Raw genomic sequence first — 24,936 nt, forward strand, 5'->3', positions numbered from 1 at the left:
AAGGTCAGCCTTTAGTTGTGTCCTTATTAGGGTCAAACTGTATCATCCCATTTACTTTAACATAAACATGACAAGTTGATATGTATCATAGCTGATACCCCCCAACCTGTAACCCTAACAGCAATTGGTTTTTGGCAGTTATCACTGAATGCTAGAGTTACAACATCTCTCCAATTTCTCAGAAGCAAATATTTTCCTTGGATCAAAACTTTGCTATATTTGTGTGCAAAAATAATATGAATGGCTTGACCAATAGCTGCAGTGGTGTGGCTCATAAGATCTAGATGACATGTTATACTATACCTGCAAATCCTGATTTGCAAAGGCAGTTGAAGCCACCGGGGAAATTTTGGCAAAGTGCCCCATTCTTGCATGGATTAGACAGGCACTCATTGACATCCCTTTCACATGCCATGCCAGTGAAACCTTCTGTGCAGGAACATGAAAAGCCACCTACAAGGTTATGGCAGGTTCCTCCATTGTGGCAAGGAGATGGAAGACATTCGTTGATGTCAGTTTCACACAGACTACCGGCATATCCTGGCCTGCAGTTACAGACATAGGGCTGTAGGGGGTGATTTGAGACGAGAATTACTGGGACGCTCTCCACAGTCATCATGTCTGGTCCGACACCAAGGCGCCGTTTGCAGCTCCCACCATTCTGGCAAGGGTTGTTAGTACAGGGGTCGTGGTCCACGGAATCTATTTTAACCCCACTTTGCCTGTGCAATGCTTCTTTTATACTCTGGAAAAAAGTAGTTACACCACTTGGGTTTACATACTGTCCATGACCACGTTTGATAGCTGCCATGAGGAAGGTCTGGTTGTTCAACTCAAATGCCCCATAGAGCTGAACTCCAGTACCAAGACCTGCTAGCTGTGAGTTTGCAATGCGTAAGAAACTGAGGTAGTGGTTATTAAGGAAGTTGCTGATACTATGGGAATTGAGTTGGATCAGTATGCTGTTGTCCACTGTAGCATTGCTGAACCCAATAAAGAAAACACGCACATTGCTGCTGACAGCACTATGTACACCATCACTGCTGTGCACTGAGAGGTCAAATGTGCCATCTGAGGATCTGGAATTTGAACTGAGGTCACAGGTTTCTTTGGGAATACTAAAAAGGCTTGCAACAGGGGGGATCAAGGTGCAATGGAATGTGTCCTGTATATCTGGATCCTGAGGTTTCACAATCCCTAGGGAGCCTCCAGGGAACATGTTGCCAAAATAATGAACATAGATCTCAACAGAGCGAGGTTGAGATGGGTTATCATTCTGGTCATTGACTTTGACATGGATGGTGCCTGTGGAAGACATTTGAGGAATGCCGGAATCTTTGATGACCACAGAAAGGTAGAAATCACTGATCTGTTCTCTGTCTATCTCCCGACTGGTGCTAAGCTCCCCTGATGAGGTTAAGGTGAAGTAATTTGAAGCTGATGAAGTAAGCAGACTGTAGGAGAAAGGACCTTGATTTGGTGCCAGATCTGAATCAGTGGCGCTGAGGGTCATCACTGCTGTTCCAGCTCTCTGGTTCTCCAAGACCTCTCCACTCATGGTCACTAATGTGGGCCCATTATCATTAATGTCCTCTAGAGTTACAATCAAAGTGGCAGTACCAGTAGATGCAGGTGAGCCAGAGTCTATAGCCAGCAAGGTCAAGTTGTACACAGGTGTGGTCTCACGATCCAGCTCAGCTGCCACAGAGACCTGTCCAGTTTGTGGGTTGATTGTGAAAGCAGTTGATTCATGGTCAGCAGCAATGGAGTAGGTGAATCTGCTCCAGCTTGGCACGGAATCTGAATCCTCAGCACTCACAAAGGTGACAAGCCCTCCAGGTGAGAGCCCTTCACTCACCTGAACATCATACAACTCTTGGGTGAACACTGGAGGATCGTTGGCATCAAGGATTGTGATATTCACAAACACCTCATCAATATCTGCCCCCCTTATACTCCCTGCATTTTTGGCAAGGACTTTCAAGGAGATTTTTTCTTCTTTTTCACGATCAAGCGGTCCTGTGACATAGATCTGGCCAGTGTTTTTGTTGATGCCAAATCCTTTTCTCCTGCTTCTGCCAAAAATCAAGTAATAAACAACACCATCTTGTCCCAAGTCCCTATCACTTGCAAACACCTCCCCAACAATGGTGCCTTTGGGTGCAGCCTCTGAAACCTCAAAGTAGTATTGCTTAGATACAAAACGAGGAACATATTCATTGGCTCCTTTGAGTTGAATATTGACATTCGCAAAGCTACACCGTTCTTCATCAGGAATGTTGAATGCTTTGACAGTTAGATGATATATTTGTTTGGCCTCATAGTCAAGAAAACCTTGTGTAGTAATGACACCTGTGTTGGGATCTATTATGAAAAGGTCACTGTCAGAGGACTGGATGACATAAGCCAAAACAGCATTGGGGCCAGAGTCTTTATCTGTGGCATTCATTTTAACCACTGTGGTACCACTGGGCACATTTTCCTGCACAACAGGGAAGTACTCATCAGGTTCAAACACCGGTGGATTGTCATTCACATCAGTAACATGGATATTAACTGTAACATAGCTGGTCTTGGCTATCCATCCTCCATCTGTAGCTGATATTCTAAGCTCGTGTTTTTGTTTTTTCTCATAGTCCAAAGGTTTAGCCAAGGACAAGACCCCTGTTTTACTGTTGACTGAAAATAGGCTATCATCATTGCCTGAAGAAATGTCATATGTAATGAATCCATTCATCTGTTTGTCCTTGTCTTTGTCTCTTGCAGAAAGAGTGCGGATTGCAGTACCAACAGTGAGGCTTTCAGAGACTGTGGCAGTAACCTGGCTTTGAGAAAACTCTGGAGTGTGGTGATTTTCATCTGTAACAGCAATTTTAAGAGCAGTTTTATCTGAAAGAGGTGGGGTTCCTTTATCTCTCACTGTTATCTCAAGCAGATAAATTTTATTAACGTCAGAAGCAAGAGAAGAAGCAACAGTGACCCACCCAGTCTGCTTATCCAAACGGAATTTACTTGAGCTGTTGCCTCCTGATACTGCATACTCAATTTCAGAGTTGACACCATAGTCTTTCTTGTCGTGTGCTGTAACTTTGATGAGTCTGGTGCCAACTTTGACACTCTTTGTGACGGGAGTGAAATAGGAGGATGACTCAAATATGGGAGGATTATCATTGCTGTCAATTACATTTACAATCACAGTGGTTTCGCTCATCAGAGGTTTGACACCTCTGTCAGATGCTGTTACAATGAAGCTGTGCCTGTTTAAGTTAACATTACTGTGGCCAGTTGAATTTTGATATTTGAGTTGCTGCTTGATAAATATTTCCCCAGTGCTCGAATTAATGCGAAAGTATTCAGACTGAGACCTAACGAAATAGAATATTTTACCATTAAATCCATCATCAAGGTCTGTAGCAGAGACTTGTGTGACCAGTGATCCTATCTCAGTAAGTTCAGGGTAGTCAAGGAAATAGGATGGCCTGCTGAATCTAGGAGCATTGTCATTTATGTCAGTCACGAATATAGTGACATCAGTACTGACAGTCCAGCCCGAATCATGTGCAGAGACTCTGGCGATGTAGTGATCAATGTCCTCTCTGTTTAGAGACCTGCTTATGGTAATGTCTCCTGTGCTGGGGTTGATGCTAAAGGGAAGACTTGTATCACTAATGGTGTAACGGCTAACAGCGTTGGCACCTGCGTCCTCATCAGTAGTTGTCACTCGGGTGACCGTGTAACCCACAGGTGCATTTTCTGGTACTGAAGCACTAAAAATTTTTGAAAATCTTGGAGCATTATCATTCACATCCAGAACACTAATGATGACTTTGACTGCAGTGCTTTTTGGTGATGTACCACGGTCTGTAGCTTTTACCATCAAGATATACTGAGCTATCTTTTCCCTGTCCAAGGGTCGAGTGGTGCGAATTTCTCCCGTGGCCCGATTGATGCTAAAGCTATTGTCCTTATTTCCATCAGTAATAGCATATTCCAGCTGCCCATTAGGGCCACTGTCCTCATCAAGAGCTGACACTACAAGTACTCTCTGAGGTGAGAGGTTCTCCAGAATCTCAGCATGAAATGGTTCTTTCTCAAAAATAGGACTGTTATCATTAATGTCCAAGACTGTGATTTCGATCTTCTCGTATGCTGAGTAGGGGGGAAAGCTTTGGTCTCTTGCTTCAATCCAGAGCACATACTTGTCAATGTTCTCATAATCTAGGTCCTTTTTGATGGACAGTTCTCCTGAAACCTGGTCTACATGAAACGTGTTGTCCAAGTTGCCACTCGCGATGTAGTATGATAATGATCCAGCTCTTGTAGATGATCCTGTAACTTTGGTAACGACAGTGTTGATGGCTTGGTTTTCTGGAAAAGTGAAGCTTTTTTCTTTGATATTGATGATTGGGAAGTCTCCCCCTGACACAAAACGGACAGTTACAGTTGTACTATCCATTTTTGGATTTCTTCCACCATCTTTGACACGAACTGTAAACGTAACTTCAGAAGTGGCAGACAGTTTCTCGCTGGCCGTGATGGCTCCTCGGATTGGATCAATTTTGAATTTCTCAGAGTTTCGGCCACTTAGAGAGTAATGCAGTTGAGCATTGGAGCCTGAGTCTTCATCTGTTACGGTGACGGCAAACACCAATGAACCTGCATACCAAACAACAGAAGAGAATCAACCATATGAAATTAGAAATGTTTTCTTCATTAACTGCTAGTATCCCTATACAGGATGATGTAATACATTGTACAAACCCATACTGTTTATAGGGTAAATACTTCTCATGGTCCTTTTTCAATTACACTTATTTTTCTTGTCTTTTTATAATAATTCCATTAACAAGCATTCTTATGTCACCTACCTGGAGCGGTAGAGGCAGGAATGTGTGTGACGTAAGGGTGGTGGTGAAATCGTGGTGGATTATCATTAATGTCATTAATAACCACAGAAACTGTGGCTGAGCTGGAGAGGGGTATTGGATGTCCACTGTCTGATGCAACCACCAGCAGTTCATAACTGCCCTGTATTTCGCGGTCCAAAAGTGAGCTGGTTATTATTTGCCCTGTGGCAGGATTTATGGAAAACTGCCCATCTCCACCACTCAGACTATAGCTGTGGACAAAAACACAACATACAGCATTAATATGTTCAATTCAATTCAATTCCATTTTATTTATATAGCACTTTTAACAGTGGACATTGTCTCAAAGCAGCTTTACAGAAATCCTCATATAGATTTAAATTAAAATTAAAATGTATTAATATGTATAACACAATACATATTATATACATAGGCCATCTCTTTAAATTGTATATTACACTTTATCAGGCTGGAATGCTATGTTAGAAAATAGTAGTGTTGTATTAGTTGTAGTACTGTTCCACTTTTAATAAACAATTTAAATGGGTGATTTAAAACAATGCACATCTACTATATACAGAAAAGACTTTAAATTTGTTGCATGTTAAATACATTAGTAACCATATAAGTGTCATATACAATATCCAGAAAATAAACAAATAAGAAATATAAAAAAAATTAATAAATAACAATGGAGCTTTTAGCTAAGTATCAAATATCAAAAACATTCAGTTTTATATCAAAGAAGGGTTCAAGAAAAAAATCTGCCATGGCTTGTAGTTTTTTTAAATGTTTTTTTTACATAAAAATGGAGCAGTCCTATGTTTGAGTGTTTTGGTCCATGAAAACACAACTGGGACATACATGGCAACAACATCAAAAAAAGTGTGTGACTGCCATAAATCACTCATTGGTACCTGGCAATTTCTTACAGCTGTAAGAATTTTGTTGAACAAAATTTTAGGCAAGTTTAGTTCATTTTAAAGATTCTTTTCATAATCATAGGTACTGATGCTTCTGACAATAACTTACTAAGGCTGAAGCTTATCATGCCTACTATCTGTAGGGTCTTAAAATGATATCATATTATTACATATATTATCATAATTACAGAATATTTATGAGAGTTACTTGAACATAACATGCACTGATGGTACAGTTTTGGAGACAACAGTCACTTCTCATGCTCCTGGGTCCTCCTAATGTCAGATGTGTGTGTACAGGTAATAGGAAATAGGAGATGCAGAAAATGGGATCTTAATAACATTACTTTTCTGTTTCAGATTTCCAAAAAAAGAGTCATTTTTATCGAATAAAAATGAAATTAAATTTATGTTGGGGAAAAAAATATATTTCCAGTGTTATTCCACTTTTAGTGACAAATTTAAATGGGTCACTTTAATGTGAGCAGGACAGAAGGGTAAAGTCGGTCTGAAACCCCCTGTTGCTTGCTGGTCTGTCTGTCACTGTCCATCATCATCCTCATTAGCGTGTTTTTTTTTTGCAAAACTGGAGCACATTGCTCACCCCCAGCAGGGAGTGGGACGGTTTAGAGTGGGTTGGGTTCGTGTACAAGAGTGTGTGAACATGAATACATTTCTATGTGTGCTACAAGGGTGAAATTAAAGTAGGCATATGGACCACACAATGTATGTGAAGTAATTATGGTAGAACAATGATACAGAAAAAGTCGAACAATGTCCTCCAAATTCCTTGTTTGGGATACCTACAAAAGTGTTTGTGTGTGTTCAGACAAGTTGGTATGTTCTGTATGGGTTCGAAATCCCATTTACATTTTTCGAAGGTGGAACAACAGTACAAATACTTTTTCCAACATGAATCTGTATGTGCTTGGCTCTGTTTCTCTGATAAACATGAGAATTCTTAAATCAAAAGCTGAAAGTAACACAGTGAAACAAAATTATGTGTACTCTTATGTGACCGATAGCTATATCCTGTGTTTCATTTCCTGGGCTGGGTTTCAAAAGGCTGCCTATTTCATAGAGATACAGTACATGCATTACTAGACCATTCAAATGAAAGACAGGATAAACAATTGTTTCCACACGTATTTTCCTGCCTTTTGGTGCAAAACTGCAGCTTGTCACATTCCCGAAAACCCTGAAAGCACAGACTCCTTACATAAATGTTAATCTTTTAATTATCTGTCACTATAGAAATAATAGAAACCTGTGATTTGCTGTTATGAATTCAACAGTGCTGTAATGTAAAAGGAAATAAAGATGTTCATTCATTAAATATGGCTAGTGTTTGTAAATGTAAAGTAGGAAAGTGATGTTCGTGCCATCCCGTTTCCTCCGCCTCTTCTTTTCACTGGGTATTTTAAATGCATATAAGTACATACAGTATGTATACTGTACCTAATAACTCCATTTTGACCCACATCGCCGTCTGAGGCATTGACCAGTATTACATCACTTCCTGTTGGAACATTCTCTGATATGGAGGTGTGGTAGGAGGATGAGGAGAAAAGTGGCACCATGTCATTTACATCATCAACCAGAACCGTTACTGTAGCAGATCCACTCAGAGAGGGAGAACCTGAAAGAGAGAGAGGTTTGTATTATATAATGATGGACACGCCACGTTTGGTGTGAAAGGTGACATAGTGAGTTTGTATTCTTTTCTTTTTCTTCTGATCTCTGTCCCAAACCACATACTACCATATACGCCACCTGTGTTAGCAGAGGTCATTTATAATTTTATAATATAATTAATGAGTGTTGTATTATTTTGACGTATTACATACTTTGGTAGTGTGACATCTGGGACGGTGCCACAGGCGGTCAAGAGAATTTATAAAGTAACATTTAAATATTTGGCTATATGGCTTACAGCACTTGCTAAACAGCATGTACCTGTGGTAGTGTAATGTTTTGACACACTGTTTAGTGCGCTAGTGGCCAATTTGACAAAGATCTGTTTCATATACAAAGCAAATCATTTCATACGTTTCTCATGAATCGAAAAGTCACAGCCATATGGAGTTTAGTACATTTTTCCAGTCACTACTCGGCCGTCGCTTATTTTCGCCACGACAATGCGCCAAACTTGATCGTCATGGTGGAAATTCAGGACAGGACGAGTTCAGTGGTGTTACAGTGTTTTAATGAATCATGACCTCTCAGTTTTGGCAGTGGGATCTCCTGCTGGTTTCTACTTTAGATGACACGGTTGGAACGCCTCAGGGGAAAAAAAGTCATATAACCTGAAACATCTTTCTTATACGTGGCTTTTTAGTCAGAGTAGCGGCAGTAGGTCAGTATCAGAAACAGGAATACACCGATTTGGCATTTTTCAGGCATACCTACTAGGGATGAAACTGAATATGAACATGAATATGAATATGAACATGCTATTCTGAATGAAGCAATAATTTGTTCAAAGCCGACACAAATATGGATATGAATATGAGGTGCACAACTCATTTTTATTTTTATTTTATTATTTTTTTTACTACAGGGCATCTAGTTGAGGCATAACTGTCTTTCTGGTTTAGGCCATGCCCACTTTGGCTTTACAGATATGGATATTTAGAGGACTAAATATTTTACACGGACAACAATAATCCGATATTAAGACAATACTCTGATTAAGAAACTACCACGTAAACAGCGATTATTGATGACCTTAATCTGACTAAAGTCATACTCGAAGTAAACACAAATTGAATTAATACACATGGAGGATTCCTATTTTAGTCACATTATCGATGTGTATTATAGACATGTACACACCTTAATCACACTATTAACGTCGTGTGGGAGTTTCCACCGCATTTCGGACAGGACACGTACACACGGCAGTGCTCAACCATTTGACGGCAAACAAGAGTGCACGGCTGCATCCGAAACCACGTACTTACCTGCTATATAGTAGGAGGAATACATGTATTTCAGCTACTATATAGTAGGTAAGTACGCGGTTTGTGACGCAGCCCACGGCTTCAAGTAGTCATCTGTTTGCATGTACAGCATGACAAATAATTAACTGCACTTGAAGCTTTCATAAAATTAAAAATAAAAACACCCAAAACTGTATACGGTACCATAACAAAGATGAACTGTATGTTGATACGTGAAATTCTGGAGGGAACGTTGGACGGCGTGGCGTGGGGACGTAATGACGTGTGCCATTAATCGAGCTATGTTCTGTAACATGTAAAACGGGAACATGAAAGGAGTATTCTAAAAGCAACTCATATAAACACCTTAATCACAATATTCTCTTATTCAGAATAAGGTCAATAATTAGATTACTGCTGTCCATGTAAACATAGTACATGTCATTGCGTTACACACCAAACACCTACAGAAGGCCACTTCAAAGATGTTGAATTATTGACTGTTGTCTATCTGTTGCTACACACAATGTGTCACTCATTTGGGGAAAAGTGACCACCATACGTAGATCCCCCAATGACCTGATATTATTGGAATGGTGGACTAATTTCAGCACAGCAGGATGTGTGTGACCTGGGCGTGTATGTGATGTTGGTATGACCAAATCAGACATCAGGTCATCAGTGTCAGTTTCTGACCACAGAACTGCTGTTGATTGGATATATCTTGCTTGACAGACTCTGAGGTGTTGAGAAAACCTCCTGCGTTGTCGTGTGTGTGTCTGGCAATAGCAATATCTTCTTTTCTTTTTTTTACACAACATAATCTCCATAATAAGAGGATTGTGAAGAGAAAGACGCTCCTCAGTCGCTCAGCTGCATGTAAATGTGACCATCACAATGGGAGGCTGCAGAAAAGTGCCGTGCTAATCACACAGCATCTGCAGCTGTTTAACACTGCAAACTTCTCCACGTTACTCATAGCAGTCTCAGAGGAGAGACAATAACCCCAATGCCCCAATACCCCCCCACCACACCACACATTCCCCCAAAGGCATCACTGCATGGAAGGTCTGAAGGGATAATACCAAATCAGTAACAGATGAAGAGAAATAACTAAAGGACAGGGAAAAGAAAGCATTAAAACAAATAAAGACTTAGAAGAATCAATATTATAACTAGGGCTGCAACTAACGATTATTTTCAGAATCGATTAATTGGCTGGTTGTTTTTATTATTATTATTATTTTTTTGATTAATCGGATGGGCGGGAAAACTTTCAATACCATTTTTTCGCTTATTTAAAATAAAATCCACAAACTGAGTGTTACAAATATAACTTCAGACTAAAACTTTACACAACTGTTTGTCCAATTATATAAGACTGAAAAGAACCCAATACACACACCAGAATATATATTATTCATTTTAAGACTGTATTTTGATTCAGTGCTTTTTGTTCATCCATTAGACCTCCTTAGAGGACTTGGAGGTCACACACTTTCTTCCTCAGGCACGTGACGATTTCGCCTCCGTCTGATGGTAACTGAAGTCATGTTGGGAATAAAAGGTAACGGTGACATAAACAGTAAACTGAAGAAAGTCATTGTTGGTGACTCTGGGTATCTGCTAAAGCTAGCGGTGTCGCATTACGTGCGTATGACGTCATGCATCGTTAACTAGGAAGCGGCTTATACTTCCAGTTAGTATTCCATTTGAGACGATATTACCTTTCTAAAAATTCATACACTAGACGGTAGAGTATACACTACATAGTGTAAGTGTATAGTATGTAACTGTATAGTACGTTATTTGGGACACAACTTAAGTATTTACTCTCCAATGCGTGTTTTCAGAACAGAAGTAGCATAGTGAGTAAACGCACCCCGTGCCTCACACAGACCGACTAATTATTAAAGAGATTCATTGACAATGATTTTCATAATCAATTATGATCGATTAGTTGTGGCAGCTCTAATTATAACAGTTAGTGTTAAGCAGTTGGTCACTCGCCAGCCTCTCTGTTTTTCTCACTTTTGAAGTTAATAAGACAAAAAAAGCAGTCATCAAGCAGCGATTAAAGCACAAAATGCAAAGCCTTGTCTTTGAAGATTTGAATGTTAGCAAGTGCTGACACTAGAGACTCCTTCCATGTAAATAAATCTCCTCACAGAAACCTTTACCATAGCAACAATTATACATGTTTTCTTTTTATTATTATTTCCCCCCCTAAGATTTTCTCCCTAATTTAGTCAGTGCGTACAGGATTTGAAACAGTTTATTTGTGATTGTTGCGGCCAAAAATTGCAGCTTGTGTTTTTTGTGCTTTTTTTGCGGAACACTACTCGAATTGGCGAGATTTCACGTGTGATTTCACAAAATTGTTTTGCACGGTCATTCACGGTGATGTTTGTTGGTAATTGAGACCTTTTAGCATTACTCATGTTCGGCGCACATGAATCGAAGAGGGCTTTGACTGGATGTGGGTTGTGATGACGTCACATGACGCGTCTTGGCCCAAATCTGCGGAATTTTTTTGAAAATTGCACGCTCCTGTGAATATTGCAGCATTTCCTTGATTTTGCGTTCATTTCTGTAATCTGCAAAATCACGGAGGGACTTTTTAGTTTTGCTGATTCCTACCCACCAGACATCCACCTGTCTCTTCAAACTGCTTATGCTGCATCACGGGGCTGCGTAACACACTCAGAGGAAAGCGCTATCCGCCCCTTCTGCCTACATGAGCTCACAGACGCCCATGATTGGTTAGTGTTGCTATGATAGATAGGAGAGAGAGAGTATGCCATCCCTCCCTCCTTCCATAACTACAAGGCCGATTTAGCTTCCATTCACTCCTGGCCATGGATGGCTATGGAAACATTGGGATTCAAACTGGCGACCTTTCAGATGATAGGGCAAACGATTTTCCTTTCACCACTCAGGAGCTTGTTTTTTTCTTTAAATAACAGCAGCAACAGATGAACAGAAAAAAGACAATTGAATAGGGAAAGCTAAATATTTGTGGGACTAACTGCACAAATTCACTAATCGTTGTCCACTAATCGTAGGGTTGGAGGCTGGATTCCCGGCCCACATGACTCCACATGCCGAAGTGTCCTAGGGCAAGACACTGAACCCCAAGTTACTCCCAATGGCAAGTTAACACCTTGCATGGCAGCTCTGCTACCACTGGTGTGTGTGTGTAAATGAGTGAATGAGACACAGTGTAAAGCGCTTTGTAGTGCTTCTAAGGTTAAAAAAGTGTTATATAAGGGCAGACCATTTACCAAAGACTCAGCACTAGTAGAAACAGCACTAGTATTAACTGATACTGATTAACTGAGAAATAAAGCCTTTTCTTAAGTCACTAATCATTTAATAATACATTGCTCGATTCACATACATCTATTCCCTGGTTAGATCATTTGAGGTCATTTGAATGCTTTTAAAAATGCAAAGGAAATCTTCAAAACTTGATTAGCAGGATAGACAGTATAAGTCAAGAAAGCTGTTAGCATTACAGATATGACTCGGATAAAAACAATCAAAACCACAATAAGGGGGAAAAAAGTGAAATAAGTCAAGACAGACTATAAGAAAAGCAACAAGGGAGACCATAGAGATTCAGGTCGGAGAAGGATTACTGAGGATTAGTGTAATTAATAATGAGTTCATAAACCTTAAGCGTGAAGTGAAATCAGCTCTGCTCCTCTTTTGGATGACAAAGGGATTCACGCCTCGCCAGATTAGCATGAGCGTGTTGGGAAACGTGGCTGTACATCCAGGAAACTTGATTAAACACGCTGAGGGAAGGTCTCAGATCTCACTGTGTGTGTGTGTACGAATATAACAGTGAACACACACAATATAAACAAAAGTAAACACTTCAAATCCGAACACACTTAGCGCTAACTGTAAGGCTAATCAACAGAGTGAGTCACCGCTTTTTTTTTTCATGTTTATTTGTGTTAGTTTGCTTGAAACTAGACACAGACCCATTTAACAAACATTATGGATGAAGTGCTAGAAATGTTGAATAGTCAAAAATGGATGTGCTAACATTTCCTTAGACACACACACACACACACACACACACACACACACACACACACACACACACATACACACACACACACACACATTCATGGTTTCAGGTAGATTAGATCGTCACGTGACTTATTCTGATTCAGTTTTGTTTACGTGTGTGTATTAAAGCTCTCTGTCAGCTTTTGAGACGTGAGACACACACACAAACATGCTCAGGATGCATCCTTTGTCTTTCTTTTGCACTTTTTCTTCTTTACAACGATGTTTTTTTATTTTTTCCTTCATTTCTATCTTTCCTGTTATGCAATTTTTTTCCCTGTATTTTCTTGCTTGTCCTTGCTTTGTTCTCTCCTTTCTTTCTTTCTTTCTTTTTCTTTTCATTGTTCCACATCAAGTTCAGAAAGGTGTTTAAAATCTCCATCTCTCTCACCATATATCCCCATTTGATTATTTTTGTTCTCTCTCTCTCTCTGTTCTTATAGTGAGTGTGTGTGTGTGTGTGTGTGTGTGTGTGTGTGTGTGTGTGTGTGTGTGTGTGTGTGTGTAATGGTCACCACAGGAGCAGCCCCACTGTTTGTGTTTCCTTCATTGTTTTTCTCTCTCTCTCTCTCTCACACACACACACACACACACACACACACAGTGACTTGAGGAAGCTGCTTTTGTTTTATTCCTGGATTCTGTTGGCTCACATCCAATAGTAAGTGATGTCATTTCCTGTTTACGAGTAGGACAGAGAGACTCAGGTGTTTGGGGTAACACAAAGTGGACTTAAATAACCTTTACATTTGAACATGGTTCTGAGTGACCAGCTTCGTACACAAGCTAATCCAGGATAAATCATCTCAGGTCTCTCACACACACACACACACACACACACACACACACACACACACATATATATAAGTACACACTGTGTCTGACCATTGACCTTGAATCACCAATCACATTAGGCTAGAAAGTTTAGGAAACCCTGTGTGTGTGAGTGTGTGTGTGTGTGTGTGTGTGTGTGTGTGTGTGTGTGTGTGTGTGTGTGTGTGTGTTTTGCATATGTTTACTTCAGCACTGATGGGTGTAAACTATAAAAGCTGAAGGGTTTAATAGCAAATGTTTAGCCAACAAATCAGTTCAACACGTGTGTGTGTGTGTGTGTGTGTGTGTGTGTGTGTGATTTATTCATCATCCACACAGATGCCAAATACTGATCCCATTACCAAGCTTCATTCAATGTGTTCAAAATTTAGACCATCCTCCAAAGATTTCTGTTTCATTCCGCCACATTGTATCTGTAAAGGAATCTTGGCAGACGTTACATTCGGTACACGCTAAAGAGTCATCATATGTCCTAAATTGTAGCCCAATTGCTACATGACATTTGTTTCTTCATTATTACTCGCTAGTGTATTGCCCTTGCTGATGATCGATGGCAAACAAGCAGCAGCTATTTCTCTGAAACTTAACACAATTATACAAAAAAAAACACTGTTGTCTGAATAATATACATTAAGGGGAAATAAGTATTCAGACACGTTTTTGTTGTTGTTGTTGTTATTATTATGTAATATACTTCCAGTGCCTGTATCCACTGTGCAGAAAATAGACAGCGTTAGTGGCTGACGAGCTAGCTACAGTGCCCTCCACTAATATTGGCACCCTTGGTAAATATGAGCAAAGAAGGCTGTGAAAAATTGTCAACATTGTTTAACCTTTTGACCTTTTTGTTAAAACAAATTCACAAAAAATACTCTGCTCTCATGGATATCAAACAATTACACACACAACACAGGATTATCCCAAAAATCTTTGTTAAATATAGGTGTGCAACAATTTTTGGCACCCCTATGAATTCATATGAGAAAAATATATTTGAAGTAAGTTCCCATTGATTTACCTTTTTTTTTTAGTACACCTGGGTGAGTGGGAGCAGGAAATTGTTCAACCATGACTTCTTGTTTCACAGGGGTATAAATATGAGGTAAGACATATTCCAAATTCCCTTAGTCATTCATAACAATGGGTAAGACCAAGGAATATAGCTTTGATGTGTGACAAAAGGTTGTTGAGCTTCACAAAATGGGAAGTGGCTATAAGAAAATAGCACAAGCATTGAAAACGCCCATTCCCACCTTTAGTGCAATAATTAAGAAGTTCCAGTCAACTGGAAATGTTATGAATCAACCTGGAATTGGACGTGTGTCTATATTGTATCAATGCACTGTGAAGAGGATGGTTCGAGGACCAAAAAATGTTTTAGGAATCACAGCTGGAGAATTGCAGTAGTTGCATGAGAATATTTTTGTGAATTTTATTAACAAAAGATCAAAAGATCAAAAAGACAATTTTTCACAGCCTTCTTTGCTCATATTTGCCAAGGGTGCCAATATTAGTGGAGGGCACTGTATATAAACAAATAGGTTGCGTTACAGAAGAGGATGATTCCAATGAAGGGTCTTTATGGGATCAAGTCAATATCTAGCTGTTGAAGTCATAAATTAGAGCATAGATATGGATTTTGTAAGATAGTCAGACATTGTTCAGGAGCAACTACTAATAGCACACAGTCAGTAGGGAAGTCTGTAAACAAAAACTCTGGCTGTGTAACACGACTTGTTAAAGAGGTGTTTTTTTTTTTGTTTTTTTTGAGTTTGTCAGTTAAACTTGGCTGCCTGGTGGTTTAGTGGTTCGCACGTTTGCCTTGCACCTTGAGGGTTGGGGGTTTGAATCCCGTCTCCACTTTGTGTGAATAGAATTTGTATGTTCTCTCCATGCTTCTGGGTTTTTCTCCTTCGGTCCCCCCAAAGACATGTACTGTAGGTTGATTAGCCATAGTGTGTGTTTGTGCCCTGTAATGGGTTGGCTCCGCCGTCCAGGGTGTCCTCCACCTTGTGCCCCGAGTTCCCTGGGATAGGCTCCAGGCTCCCTGTGACCCTGAGTAGGATAAGCAGTATGGAAAATAGATGGATAGATAAACCTGGGATTTGCATAGCAGCTGGAACGTCGATCAGAGTTACTGTAATAGAAACAGAATCCGTCTTTGGCCAATCCGAATCAAGAATCCAACAGCGCTGTGGAGTAAATTGTCATATTCAGTACACGCTATATTGTCCTCATAAACATTACTATCGTCACGGACGCTGTCCCATTCTGAACGCAGCATACGGACAAGCCATACCATAATGCTGTTCAACACAAGAGAAAGTTGGAAGAACTTAGACAAAACTATTTAGTGTAATTTAATTTGATCGATTCATTAGAGGTTAGCCTTTAGCCATTAACCGTGTACAAGGGTCATGTGAGTGTGTGAGATTAGTCCTCACATGGAATCCAATTACACACCAGGTCTATAACAGATGACACAAAGTCGGAACTCTCCATCTGTTCAGTTCACGCTAACTCAGGTAAACATTTCGGCAACACACACACACACACACACACACACACACACACACACACACACACACACTCACGCACTTCTGTATGTAATCCTCCCATCTAGAACATATGGCTCGGTTTAATCCTCTTCCACGTGTCCCCATTTGACAGTCATCCCAAGGTATGTGGGCGGGGTCTAAGTTAAATTGCCTTAAGCAACTAATGATGTGACATCACAACAATTTATCTAACATGCCTGCACCCATCTTGCTAGTAAGCTTGTTTTGCTATTTAGGCCCAGCGGTCGGTACTACTGCTGAAAGGGTTTAAGGTTGAACGTTAACAGCTAAGTAGTTAGCTAATGTTAGCTAGTTAGCTAAGCGGTAAGTTAGCTTGCTAGTTGCCAGACTATTATATTGTGCAATTACAACCTGTGTTTCATGCTAAGTAGTACATCGAGCTCAAAAATGTGAAAAGAAAGACTAGTGGTAATCATATATGATGAAGTTGTATGAATTTAGTTTTTCTTGGGGGAGAAATTCTATTTATTTATTTATTTATTTATCTTTGTGGGTGGCATGTTGCACAGCGGGTAGCGTTGATGTTTCACAGCTCCAGCTTCAAACCTGAGCATGTGTGTGCGTGTGTGTTTCCATCCATTCAGTTGTGTGTAACCACTGCCTTGGGTCCTCTGTGTACCAGGGCAACAGCTTGCCCCGCTTGCAAAAATGCCATTAACACTCACGGCTTATTTACGCTTCATCTGAAGAACACACACACTCTCACGCGCTCACATACACACAGAACCATAATTAAGTGGACGGTGAGATGTAGCGGGGAATAATAATGCTGCCAGTAAAATTCTTAAATAAATAAATTCATTCAGGCTTGTAGTGGATCCTGGGGAAGTGAGGCAGGAATACATCCTGGATGGGATGCAGGACACCATACACACTCACACACAATCACACATACTCTCACACACACACACACACACACACACACTCTCACACTTACACACACACTCACACACTCACACACACACTCACACACACACTCACACACACACTCTCACACTCACACACTCACACACACATTCACTCACTCACACACACACACACACACACACACACACACACACACACACACACACACACACCTACTATACCAGTATGTATTTTGGGGGTCAGGGGGTTTGGAGTGAGAAGAAAATTTAAGAACGCAGAAGAAAACCACAAGCCCACCACTTTCCTATGTACCTATGGTACTGTCACATGTAACCAATCACACTACGATATATGAAGTATTTGTGTGTCACTTTTTTATTCAGAAACTCTCTTTGAAGTGGCCCGGAAAGTCAGAACGCAGATGAACGTGTGTCCAGAGGGGGCGCTCTGCTTCATGACGCTCATTGCAGTCGGCTGTATTCAGTCTGCATTCAGCTTTATAGAGCACACAGGAACTAAATGAAGGAGCCATTAAGATCTTTTATCTGCTAAATGCTTCTAAACACTGAAAAGACACTCCGCAAACACTGTGCTGCTACAGGGACTCTTTGTGTGTGTGTATATGTGTGTATATGTGTGTGTGTGTGTGTGTGTGTGTGTGTTTTATAGGCACACACTGGCAAGGCACTGTCTCTTTAATAATCGCGAACAAACACGGTTCTTAAACCGCTCTTTTCATTCCTACATCACGGAATCCGTTCCCATACCTTCTCTCCTCTTTACTCTTTTGCTCGCTCCCTCTCTCACTCCATTTTTCAGCTCGTAATGCTCTTCTTTAACGACTGCCCTTTTAACATACACACAAAAGTGCGTTACCATGAACCAGGCATGTGAAAATGTGTCCGCACATCTCCTAATACGTACATTGTACGCAGTTGACCCCGCCCCCTGCGATCCGAAACGACGCAGTTGATTAGACAAAACGTCTGGTGTGTGAAGTTCATTTATTTACTTTTTCTCTGGAGCTATGAGACTTGCTAAGGCCATCAGTTTAGCTCTGTGCAAACTGCACATGCAAATCATCAGACGCTCGCCTCAGACCGTGTGGAGTTGTTTAATATTTCAAACAGACTTGCTGGTGTGGTTTGCGATGCTGTGTGACACACTGCTGTCTATAAAAAATGCACAAAAGGACATAGCAGAGCTGAAACCAACTCCAGCGGCCATCTTGAAGCTGAATCACTGTCTGCCTCAGGGAATAGTTGGTAGTTAAAATCCTTCAGGATTATATACTGTTTCTGGATGTATTGTATATGATACACGTATATAGTAGGGGATGCACAGACTAGTCGACTAATACAGTGGTAAAGAAATCAGACGACGTTTACATGTCTTCATTCAGACCACGCTTTTATCCAAAATGACTTACAAATGAGGAAATACAAGCAAAGCGATATATCAAGTGGAGAACAATACAAGTAGTGCTACCGTACAAGATTTATAATTGAGTTCTAGAAAAGCAAAGTGTGAAGAGTAGAGGTGTAAGAGCCAGAGTAAGTGTTGGTTGGTATTTTAGGGGTTAGTTAGGTGTTCACGGAAGAGGTGGGTTTTTAGCTGTTTTTTTGAAGATAGCGACAGATTCTGTGGTCCGGATTGAGGTTGGAAGTTCATTTCACCACTGAGGAACTGTTAGTTTGAAGGTTCTCGAAAGGGACCTTGAGCCACGCTGAGTAGGAACTACTAAAGGTCGGTCGTTGATTGATCGCAGATTGTATGAGGGAATGTAAGCCTTCAGGAGAGTGTTGAGGTAGGGGGTGCTGTTCCAGACAAGGTGTTGTAGGTGAGCATCAAGGCCTTGAATTTGATACGGGCAGCTACAGAAAGCCAGTGGAGGGAGATGAAGAGGGGTGTGACATGGATCCTTTTGGGCTGGTTGAAGATGAGGCGTGCTGCTGCATTCTGAATCATCTGAAGGGGTTTGATGGAGCTGGCTGGGAGGCCTGAGAGTAGTGCATTGCTGTAGTCCAGTTCTGATATGACAAGAGCCTGGACTAGTATCTGTGTAGCCTGTTCAGTGCGGTAGGGTCTGATTTTCTTTATGTACAGGATGAACCTACAGGATCGTACAGTTGTTGAGATGTGGTCTGTAAAGATCAAGCTGTCATCAAAAGTCACCCCAAGGTTCCTGGCTGTTCTGGTTGGCCTGAATGTGGTTGAGTGGAGCTGTACAGTGAGGTTGTGGTTGATTGAGGGGCAGGCTGGGATGACGAGAAGCTCTTTGTTAGTATACAAATATTTCAGATTAGACGAAGTTCAATCTCATTGTATATCTCAACCAGCTCCCTAGTTCAGTAGTCAGTGCACTGATCAAGGACTCGGCCATTTTAAGAGCTGTCTCAATCACAAAATCCTTCCAGTGCACTGGAACGTTCGCTCCCTAAAATATCCCACACTGCACCACAAATACCAGGGAGCATCAATACTCACTATGTTCCCTTACTAGAAATGACATCATATTTTCTGAAGCCTCTGAACTCTGAGCTGACTTCGTCTACAAATGTAAGTATCTTGTTACCATTGTTGTAGCTCTCAGATGATTACTTACAGTACGTTAGCGATTTTTAACTTTATTTGATGTTCTATACGGTTTGTTTGAGTCTAACGACTTTTAAGTGTTTCATGAATTTTATTAAAATCCACTACTTAGCCTACGATCCTGCTTGAAGTATTATGACAGAAATGCGTGGGATAACACAAACAAATTGATATGACATGTAAATCTTATTTTTAACTTGATATTTGTGGTGACATTTTACAATGCGAGTATGTAGTCATGTCTCCGGAAATTGAGTTATCCATGTCCCGATGTGTAGTGACCCAGTGCCTTACCCGTGCCCGAACCCATATATTTAACACGATATATTGATTCACGAGCTACGGAGGTGATCAAGACATACCCTCAGTCAAAGCCCTCTTTGATTCATGTACGACAAACATGAGTATGACTAAAAGGTCTCATTCACCAACAAATACCATCACTGCGAAAGCCAATTTCATGCAAAAATCAAGTTTCTGCAAAAAAAAAAAAACCCTCAAGTTGCATTGCAAATTTAGAAAAAATATCAAAATCATGCATCAAAATCCGCAAAATCCTGTACGGACTGATTTCTACAGTCCGTGCCAGTATGCAATCCCACTGCGCTAGTTTAGAGCCAACCTCTGGCAAGCACCGTTAGTTTAGAAGCTGATTCAGACTTGTTTTGCAGACGCTACTGAGACTGAACTCATTGAAACATGATTAAAAAAAAAAAAACCTCATGCTGTAGACATCGGACCCTCCATCCATAGAAGGCCACTCATTGAGTTTTTGATGGACTTGAGCTTCCATGCTGCTCTTACTCAGTTCCAGAATCAGTGTTTTAAACTGAGCCACATCTGCTGCCAGGTTGATTCCAGTGTAGCCTGAAGAAATGCTGGTGTGAAATGTGATCAATAGCCTGGGCAAATGTGGTTTGTCGTGTGATTTGCTGCACCTAACCTACAAAGTGTGATGTCCTGAACTGGTATATGCTTTAACTATGGTCTTCACTTTAATTATTTGCTTTAACTAAAGTTGAGTAGTAAAAATGAATAGTTGTGCAACCCCTAGTACAGAGTGTACATAATATTCTAACACAGCTCTATAGCGATTGAATTGTATTTAATGAACTGTTTAGGTATAAATATTACAGAGGCTCATCATATCTCTCGACGTGAGAGTGTGACGTTTTAGCTGTGCCAATCAGGTGGCTATGAACGTCTCTCAAGTTTGGACCAACCCTACAGCCGTTTGCTGTGAGTGTCCTCTTTTTCGCTGTCCCCCGTGAAGGCTTAAGTTATTCCATTTGGCCCAGAAGTGCATCTCCTTTCCACACTCACTCCGTCTCTCCTTTTCCATCTGTAGCTGTATTTCTCTCCTCTTGTCGATCTTTATTTCACTTCATCTGTTCCTTTCAGTGAACTCGCTCCGTGACTGTGAAACAGCATCCTGCTGCCACGAGTGCAGAACCCATCACCTAATGACGAGCGCAGCCAAAACCCCTCACTATCGTTCTCTTTTCCTCTCTCACACACTCTATGTACTCCCTCTTTTAGTCCCTTTCTTTCACTTCCTTTCGTTTTTACTTTCTCTCTTTCAGTCTGTGTTTGGTTAACCCTTTCTTTTTTCCCACTCCATTTCCATCACTGTTTCTTTCTGCTCCTGTCTTTCTATTTCTGTCTCACTCCCTTTCTTGTACTGTATACACACACACTCTTCAAATGCTACCTCTTTTGCTTCTTCTTGAGTTGTTATCTATCGCCTGTCTCTTTCTGTCTCCTTATATCGGTCTCTCTGTCTTGTATCTATCTCTTTCCTCTCTCTCTCTCCCTCTCCTTGAGCTGGCATGTTCCTTCTCTTTCCACTCCTGTAAGCGCAGCTTTGGTCCCGTACAGCAGCGCTCTGACAGATAGACGGATGGAGTGAACGCCGGTCACACTGAGTGAGGCTCAGTCATTCATCATCATCTGTTTCTATAATAATGACGAATCCAGTCTCTAAAACTCCAAATCCGGACTGACTCTTTCTCAGAGTGAAGAGTCAGCCGTCCTGACGGGACGAGAGTATCTGCTCTCCTCGTCCAAAAAAGGAACGACCGACTCCTTTCTTCACAACACCGCAAATATCTCAGCTAAATATCTTGCACCGTTCCAGCCGGGAAGCCATTAGAGGTTTCCGATATTCTCCTCCCTATTAGGACACAATAGCTGCTTTTGACTATTTTTGTACGTGGTTTTTTTTTTTTTCACTTTCGTCTTTCTGCCAGTCAGCGAAATCACTTCGAACAAATACACGCATCGTCAGTCATGATTTAACTGCAATAAATATTTATTCTCCGGACCGGCGATTGCGGGTTTATGAGAACAAAACAGCTACTGTCCGCCAAAGAAAATAAGGCAATGCTTACTGGATTGCAGTCTGCCTATTGGACATTCAAGAAGTCATTCACTGCAAATGGAGCAAAACAGTGCAACTCGAAGAGCATGGGTGGGGAAGAGATGCATTATTTTTCACCACGCATATTCTGACAATTTATTCTCAATTGTCCATTCAGTGGAAATAAGAACTACTAGCCAGCCAATCACAGTCCCCGAGGCTGGCAGGTTTGTTGGAGTTACAGTTACCAACCCGATGTCACCCCACATCACTTGTCCAATACTAACAATAATTTTTTATTAAAGGAAGTCCCATGATACTTTTTTTTTTTTTTATCCATGTATAGTTTTAATGTCACTAGTTATGGCTTACTTTAGATTCTATTTCCCCCTCTTTCTTGCATTTACTAAGACAAAAATTGCAGGTTGTCATATTAGAAAAGCTTTAAAGATCACAAGAATCTATTCTTTTCCATTCCAGTGACGTTCTCAATTTATCGACTCAATAGATTTACTCATGTTCTTTGTCAAGAAAGGAGATATGTCAATTTTTATTTTCCTCAAATGGCTGGCCTGCTTTGCAGCCCAAATCATATTCTTTCTAGGGTTCTAGCGCATTTACTTTCTGAGTTTTCTTTTCTGAGATTACATACTTTCCAGACCACTCTCAAATACTCAGACCTTGAGCATATGCTTTCTAGGTTTTTGTTCCACTGAAGTCTAGTTCATTTTACTTACTAAATGAATTTTCTTTATTGCATCATCTATTGTTTAAGTCTTGGTTGGCGAGGATCAGGAGTGTCCAATCTTATGGCTCCCGCTTGGTTGGAATGAAAACTTGCACCCACACCGGCCCTTTCCGGATAAGATTTGACACCCCTGGCCTAAATCATTACCTCGTAGATTTTGTTTTCCCCTGTGGTGCAGTTCATTTGGGCAGGTGAGTACACAGCAATTGCACCCAGGTACTAAAAATAACCGAACAAAGCGGTCCCACACCAGTTCCAAGTGAACTCTAGTATGGTTCGATTGCAGTGAGAAAACGACTCAACTCTGGATCAACGCAAGTGCTGGAAGTGAATCGTACATGCCGTGTATTTTTGGTTGTGGGCAGCAGTTTTTTCGTAGCTGCAAGCTGCTAAACTGCAAGACAATCAGAGCCAAAGGACAGCTTTAGCGGTGCAGAAATGTTTTGTTCTGGGTATTTGGACCTACAAACAACAGAAACTCATTAAATGAATGTCTAATGTGTTCTCATTGTTCTCGACTCGGGTGATGTTTTAGATTTTCACATGTTCAACTTGTTGTGTCACCATATTTCTGATGAATGAATGAATGAATACATAGGTTTATAAACATGTTTTATCCCGGCATGCCATTTTTGGTTTGTTTAATTGTGTGCTGTTTGAAACTAAACCAAATCAAGTATGAATGAACCAATAGTATCAGATAATGTTATGATTCTGACTAACTTTCCAGACTTAGACTAGACTATCTATTTCTAGATCGTTTGTATCGTTGAAGCCTATTTCATTTCATTCCATACTTTTGAATCATCTACTTTCTATATGTTCATCTTGTGTTCACTTAAAGCTACATTCTGTCTTCATCCACGATCCAAGATCAGTTGATTTTGAGAAGCCATGACAAAATTCCTTCCATCTTCACGTTCAGGAGAGTTTACTTTAGAAAGCAGATATTTTCCTCAGCTGTACATACAGCGTTGCATTTCTCATTGCATGCTGAAGCAGTAAAAAATCATACCCATCATTAACATAGGTCATATGACCTGGCTGGAATGTGGGCGGAGCCACCCACAGGCCACGGTGGTTTGGCTGCAGGAGAGCTGCACTTAACTAGAATAGACTGTGATCTAAACACACACTCATCTACAGACCTCCAAGCAATAACAACCTAAACCTCATATTCGCCCTCCCGACACAGACACACACACATGCACACACATACACACGCTTTCATAAAAACACTCATACTTCATCAGCTCTTAGCATGGTAACTCCTGACTAATCCAGTACAATAAATCAGCTCACTCCTATGCTGTAACTCAGCTTACAGGTGATACTACACACTGAGGTAAGCAGGTAGTCTCACCTGAGTCAATGGCAATGATAATGAGTTCGTAACGGTCCCGGATCTCCCGATCGAGTGTTTTTTCCAGTCTGAGTTGCCCACTGGATGTTAGGCTGAATGAGCCATCATCGTTTCCTCCACTCAGAGTGTAACTCATCTGCCCATTCAGACTGTAATCATCATCACGAGCAACAACCTGCAAAAGAGAGAAAAAGACCAGGCGCCTGTTGGAAAAGAGCTAAAGAGCTATAAAATGAATTTGTCTCAATTTTAAACAATGCATTCTTGAACAGATATCAGCAATAATGTTGTTTTTGATGGTTCTGTCTGAATTCTTTGCAATTTTAAATGGATTCTGATCTGCATAGGTTCTGTCCAGATGCTGTGTGACTTTGGATGGGTTACTGGCTGGGTTGTGTGTTATTTGAAATGATTTTTGGCGTGGAGTTCAATGACTTTTTGTGTGATTTGGATGGGTTCCTGACAGGGTTCTGCTTTATGGGTTATATGATTTGGTTATGTTCGATTTAGATGGGTTCCTGCCAGGAGTTCTCTATGTGGGTTGTGAGATTTGGTTAGGTTATGCGTGATTCCTACAGATTCCTAGCTGGGTTTCGATGTATAAGTTGGGTGATTTGCTTATCTGTAATTTAGATGGGTTCCTGCCTGAAGTTCTCTGTATGGGTTGTGAGATTTGGTTAGGTAATGTGTGATTCGGACAGGTTCCTGGCTGGGTTTCTCTGAATGGGTTTTGTGATTTGGTTTGGCTATACAGTATGTGATGTAGATGGGTTTC

The 24,936-nt window shown here is 40.7% G+C and overlaps 1 protein-coding gene across 1 annotated transcript in view; it reads right to left on the reverse strand.

The window, feature by feature from the left end:
- LOC108256470 (protocadherin Fat 4) overlaps positions 1–24,936 on the reverse strand; it is a 107,798-nt gene that overhangs the window by 16,007 nt on the left and 66,855 nt on the right. The window contains exons 6-9 of the mRNA XM_053688190.1: positions 24,162–24,336; positions 7,250–7,430; positions 4,869–5,119; positions 304–4,656 (exon numbers count right to left, since the gene is read on the reverse strand). Of these exons, the coding sequence (XP_053544165.1) occupies positions 304–4,656; positions 4,869–5,119; positions 7,250–7,430; positions 24,162–24,336 (4,960 nt within the window). The remainder of the gene's footprint in view (positions 1–303; positions 4,657–4,868; positions 5,120–7,249; positions 7,431–24,161; positions 24,337–24,936) is intronic.

This window comes from Ictalurus punctatus, chromosome 2 (genome assembly GCF_001660625.3).
Source record: "Ictalurus punctatus breed USDA103 chromosome 2, Coco_2.0, whole genome shotgun sequence".
Taxonomy (NCBI): Eukaryota; Metazoa; Chordata; class Actinopteri; order Siluriformes; family Ictaluridae; genus Ictalurus; species Ictalurus punctatus.